The sequence below is a fragment of the Gavia stellata genome, chromosome Z (genome assembly GCF_030936135.1).
Source record: "Gavia stellata isolate bGavSte3 chromosome Z, bGavSte3.hap2, whole genome shotgun sequence".
NCBI classification, from domain to species: Eukaryota; Metazoa; Chordata; class Aves; order Gaviiformes; family Gaviidae; genus Gavia; species Gavia stellata.
Window position 1 is genome coordinate 2,436,163 of NC_082637.1, and position 6,268 is coordinate 2,442,430.

The 6,268-nt window shown below is 41.4% G+C and overlaps 1 protein-coding gene across 1 annotated transcript in view; it reads right to left on the reverse strand.

Annotated features, from left to right (window-relative positions):
• Positions 1–4,009, reverse strand: part of DCC (DCC netrin 1 receptor) — a 362,206-nt gene extending 358,197 nt beyond the window's left edge. Inside the window, exon 1 of the mRNA XM_059833384.1 lies at positions 3,640–4,009. Within this exon, the coding sequence (XP_059689367.1) occupies positions 3,640–4,009 (370 nt within the window). The remainder of the gene's footprint in view (positions 1–3,639) is intronic.
• Between the last annotated feature and the right edge of the window lie 2,259 nt (positions 4,010–6,268).

Sequence of the window (6,268 nt, forward strand, 5' to 3'; positions counted from 1 at the left end):
AAACAGTAAAGCCAGAATCTTTGAAGGACTGATCCTGCAACAGTCTATAAATAGAGTCGTAAGACAGGGTAGCGTGGTTTCTATCTGAAATCCTACCAATTACTAGAAATACCAATAATCAGCAGTCTGTTAAATTGGGAGTTTTAATAAGATGCTGGAGAAGGAAGCAGCTCTTAGTTTCTCTCCAGTGCTCTCCTTTCCATTTCAGCCTGGAACACTTTTACAGCTGGAGCATGTCGGGGCCCTAAGGACTCTTGAGAACTTCTTAGAAACAGTGTATTTTCCCTGTACATGGCAGGCTTCGTGCATAAAATTCTCAACTGATTAAGAACAGTTTTCATTTGCTACAGTCTCTTTATTGAAAGCACTTTAAGCCATGAAAGTATAAGGCGAAGGGTTTTAAAAGGGCAATATACTTTCAGTATCCCCAAGCAGCCTGCTCCACACGGAGTTGACTGTTACCTTTTAGCGGTGACTGCTTTATTGACTGTTAATGCTTTAAAAAGCGTGGTGAAATCACGTTCAGAGTCTTTACTGCGAGAAAGATATATGCCCCTCATGCATACCAGTGGTTTGGCAATTTTAACCTCCAAAAGACATAAATGCTGATGTATTCTATGTTGTCAAACAGCACACTAAGTACTTAAAATGCTGTGAACAGTCCTATAGTTTAAAAGTGACACTACCCAAGATGAGATTGTAATTCAGTGAATGAATCTCTTCCTAAAACCTGCCTGAAATATGAAAGCTCATGATCCTTCCTTTAAAATCTTGCAAGAATGAAATCTTGCACAAAAATGAGAGACTAAGTGAAACGAGGATGCGTACTGTTGACACGAACACAATTGGCCACTCATCAGGACAGTGCAGTCACACATACCATCATCATCACCTTTGGATGAGAGCATCAGGCTGTCCAGAAAAAGTCTGTTCAGCAGCAATACCTTGTACATCCTACAACAGATCAGAAGGATTCAGTTTTCAAGGTGTTATAATACTAAACGTAGCTCTATCCTATCCCATCCCAATCCTCGTCCCTGTAAAAGGAGGCTTTTCTGAACATAGGAAGTTTATTTGCTTTGCCAAGCAATGATTAACACAACATACTGGAGTGCGAGACCTTCATTTCTCCTCTTGCCCTCTTTCCCTTACACTGTCACGTTTCCATCTGCCAGTGCCTTAAGTCAATGATGTTCTGCCAACATTACACAGTGACTCCCTCAAAACAAACCCACAAAAATTCTGCTTGCTCAGGAATACATGCCCTTCAGAGAGCAAAATACCATTTCTGCGTGAAAAACTTGTTGCCAATTTTAAATGCCATACACCTTCCTTTCCACCTTATAATATGAACCATTTTCATACAATCAAAAGAAAAAATAAAAGTCAGAATCACCAAGGTCAGAAGGCCCCTGCAGAGATCGTCTAAGCCCAGCGCCCTGCAGGAAGCTGGGGCAGCTACTAGCAGGTTGTGCTGGGTTGTGTCCAACTGGGTCTTGAATATCTCCAAGATCGAGACTCCACAGCATGCCTGGGCAAGCCATTTCACTGTGTGATCACCCTTGTAAGAAAAACACTGAAATTTAAACAAACTTCCAGTATTTCTTTTTGTGCGCATTGCCTCTTGTCCTTTTCACTGTCTTTCCAAAAAAGAAATCTTTATCAGTTCTTCCAGTTTCAGCCAAACTGTTCTTGAACAGAGTAAGTGCTATCCTCCCCCTCCAAATTTCCCACCATCACTGCAGGGATACGAGATCAGGACCTGCCATGCAAAGCACAGCTCTTACTATGAAAAGCTCAAAATTACAGAGTTGGGCACAGCACAACAGGGAACGCTCACATATGTGCATTCACTTAAAAAGAATAATTGGAGATTTTATTACTTAGTGGTTGCCAACAACCAAGATCAAGGCCAAATAACAACTTGAACTGGCAAAAAGCCCTACTTGGCAAAGCACAGTTCTGCAGGCTTCCTCCGAGGGTGACTTGATAACAGAATGACTGATTTCTTTGCATCTGTAGGGCTCTCCATCACTTTGGATAGGAATCATAGCACAGGAGTACACACACTGCTGAGGATGTGAGGTTAAACGACCAGAGATTCAGACAGAAAAGCAGTGGGGAGGAGGTAGATTAGAAGAGAAGCAAGACTCTTATCACTGTTTTAATCGGTTACCATGAGAAAACATGCTTTTTCTAGGCAGTAGAGAAGGGTTTGGAGGAGGGAAAGTGATCTTCAGTTTAAGGGACCTTAAGACTGGAAAAGGCACCAAGTTCATGAGGGGCACTGGGGTAACCAGCTGAGGAGAGAGCTGCCTGCACTCCCTCCCGGTATAACTGGTGAGAGTTTAGGAAGACACAGGATGGCAAAAAGTCGTAGAGCATCTGGACTGAATTGGGTCGACCTTCAGTTTTATTTTACATCCCCATGTTGTTTGAAATGTGGCAGGACAGCAAGACCAGGTGGTAGTGCATAGACTGGATGCCCAGAGAAAAGCACATGTCTCCCTGACGGGCTGTGTGAGCACAGCCAGGTAGGACTGAAAGCTTCAACACAGCCTACATTAAGGCCAAGTTAAAAGGCAAACACAAGCTACTCATTCACATAACCGATGCACCTGAACAAACTCATAGCTCACCTGTGCACTACTAAAGGCTGTGAGTGTCAATCCTCTCCCCGCCGCATAGAAGAATATTTTACCCTCTTTTTCCAAGGTTACTAAGTTAGCGCCTGTGGATGGCTGCTCAACCCTTACCAAGGCAAGGCAACTAGGGCATTCTTTAACAGGTCTAAGTCAGAGCGATCAGCACTACACAGTAGCTCCACCCATATAGAAACATACAGAGCAGGAAAAAAGCATCCCCTTAGAATTAGCAAAATTCTTCAGTAACGATCATAAAGAAAATTATTCTGAACTCTACCACATTCTAGTCGGTATTACTCACCAAGTGATTTGGGGTTTCTTTATACCTTTTATTTGAAGGATTTCCAAGCACTTTTTCCCCAATAATTACATGATTAAGGACTCACTACATCCTCCTACAGACTGATGAAGAGGCAAAAAGACCACTTTAAAACTTCAGGCAAAAGATCTTTCACAAAGGTATTTGTTAAGCCAATGAGTAGCCATAAGTGTCCTCAGATGCCTGGTAGCAAAATTCTGTTCCTTCTGCTGTATACCTACACAAGTGCTTTAAAGGAAATACAAAGAGGCTGCCAATTCCAACAAGCTGCATAATGAGTTCTTGTCTATTAAAAAGTTCCTAAACCATAAAAATTCATACATTCAGTGCCTTACAGAAGTTTGGCTTTTTTTGTGATCTTCAATTCATCAGAAAAGCAGTTAATTTCCAACTTCAGAGGTTTCATCTATTTTGAAGACAATAAATATGCAGCAAATAACTCAAAGCAACAAAGAGGTGATTAGACATATTTAAACAAGAATAATATCTTGTCAGAAATAAATTACTGTCGCAGAAGTGTCATGTCTAGCTTTACTTCTTTTGAAGAGGGGGAAAAAGAAAAACCCCAGCACTTGAAGTGCTTTTATGTACTTTTTTGCTTTTTTTTTTTTTTTAAAGTAGCTTCTCACAAACAGTATTTCCATCAACCCAAAAGGTAGGAATGTTTCTGCCTACCTGCCACCATGACCTTAGCTGTCCGACTGATGATAGCTCCAATGCCTTCTAGAGATGCTTCACACTGGTAGAGACCTTCATCTGGCTTGTGGTGCCTGGAGTGGACTATGTTTTCTATCAGGAGTGATCCGTTGGCCAGCTGCTGCCTCCTTTCATCTACTGCCAGGTTTAAGAAGACGGCGTCTTTCTTCCATTTAATAATTGGGGTTCCTTGATCTGATTCTGCTACGCAGTTCAACAGCACATTGCTTCCACGCATGGTGACAGCATCTGAAGGCTCCGTCAAGAACCTCAATGACGTAAAAGTCTTAATCTGTGAACCTGAAGGAGCAAAACCATAAGAGACATGTAGTAAACGTTGGTTATACATTTCTATGGAGGAAGAAACATACTACATTAGATACAGAAACTCAATATAGGGCACCCCCAAAGGCACCACAGATACAGCTGGCAAACACTGGAAGAAATTAAGCTATGTTTCTCTGCAAATTGTTAACACACAAAAAAAAAACCCAAGCATAACTTATATTTTTGTCCCTTCACTACAAAAACAACATTTGTTGATGAACAGATCTTTCATATGTAAAACATGGAGATAGAGCAAAGCTAGAAGCCTGTACAACTGTATACAGCTGAATTGGAGACTAGCATAAAACCACCATACCTCCCGAGGTTTATTTGAAGAATTTAATTAATTACAGAACCTACTCTGGCCACGTGCACTCAGATGCATTTCAGCGTGACAAGCACAAAAATAGCGCTGGGCCTCGCTTCGTTTGCTGTTAGCAAACAAGTGGGAGGAAAGCATGCAAGAGTGAAGTCTGACCATCTATCAGAAGCAGTCCCAAAACCACAAAAACCTGGTGGATCTTCTTCCACCTCACCAGAACAATGTTCTCCTTGCTACCAACTAGTCTGGCCACTGCTCTCCAGTAGGCAGCAAGAGAAAAAACATGCAAGCACATCCTTTGTGTAGAAAATAGGCAGGGGAGGTGTTGGGAGTGCCAACTCCGCAAGCTGCACACCGTGCCTACCACAGCACTGAAGACCCAAGACTTCCGCCCGACGCAAGAACGCAGAGGTCAAGTTCTCATGTGTCACTTTGGTAACAGGACGCCACTCAGCTTTGTGTAGTTAGGGGATAAATCAGACTGTAAAGGCAGAAGGAGACACTCTAAGAGCAGAGCTACAATATGCAGTCTGCTAAAGAGTAGAAAAAAGCGTTAAACTGCGTAAGAACACGTGGATGCAGTTACATCAAAAGGCACAACTCAAAACAGCATAAAGTGGTCCTTTATCGCATCAGGCGTTTTCTGTAAGTTATAAACAGGCAAAGCACATACAACTTGTATTTTTAGACAACACAGTCTCCTCAAGTCTCAGTGACTACACTCGAGTGAGAAACTATCAGAGTAGTTTCCACTATATCCTAATAAAATCCAAGTTTCTGACACCTCCCTGGCTTGCCTACCCCATCCTGTCCAGGGGCAGCACCTCCGAGTGCTTCCAGGTTTGGATATAGACCTCCGGTCCCCAGACAGACAGGCTGCTCCCCAACCTCCACGCCAGCATCGCTGTTCTGCGCTCCAGTGCATAGGGAACGGCGTTTTGAAATGGCCACACATGAAAGCTTTTTGCTTTTTTTTTTCTTCTCCATCCTCAAATGAATCCTTTTACCTCATTAGAGCAAATGAAAACAAAAACTTACACGATAAAGATTCAAAAAACCTTTTATAGTCCTAAGAAAGATTAATTATTTCTATTTTATACCTTAAACCAAAGCTTTCTATGAATGTATGTATAACAATGCGTAAACAGCCACTTGGCATTTTCTTTATAGAAATTTATTTTATTGTCAAGTACTTAGTTCCACCCGTACGCTAATTGAAGTAGCTAGGTACCAGATTTTCCTTCAAAGCATATAAATAAAAAAATTGTGGCTTCAAAAAATGAGTAAGATTTAGCAAAGGAGAAAGCAAGAGTTGGAAGCTTCAACTCGTAAAGTATTTCAGGCACAACAACAATAGTGCCATAAGAACTTTGAATAAAACGTGTTGTCTAATAACGTCAAGAAGAGTAGTCAAATCCCAGTTCGTTTTTCATCTGCCTTAACAGTCTGATTTCACAGTTACTGGAGAAAGCACTTCAGAACTAGGTCCAAAAAGCTACACGTTGGCACAGCGCACTTTTGCCCTAAAACACAGGTAATAGTATAGAGGTATATTTACAGTGCACCAAAGAGTAGTTATTTGAAAACCATGTGTTCCTTCCCCTTCTCCCAAAGGCAACTGTGTTCTGTTTGTAAATCACAGCTTCTTGTTGGACATTTTATTTATGTCACCAACACTTATAACGCAGTTTAACACAGCTGTTTATGACAGCATGTTAATGATTTTATGGGGCTATTATCACAAGTAATAATCCACTGCTGCAGGAGAAATGGGGTTATGACAGCTTCCAGTGCAGCAAACGCAGAAGTTACAGAAGTTAAACAAAGATTAACTTTCTTTTCATGCAATTACCCTTGCAGTACAGTTGCAATTTCAGCTATTCACATCCTTTGCAAAAGGCATATTTAACCTAAATTGCTTTACTACAAGGAACCTAACAGCTTGAATAACCTGGAAAG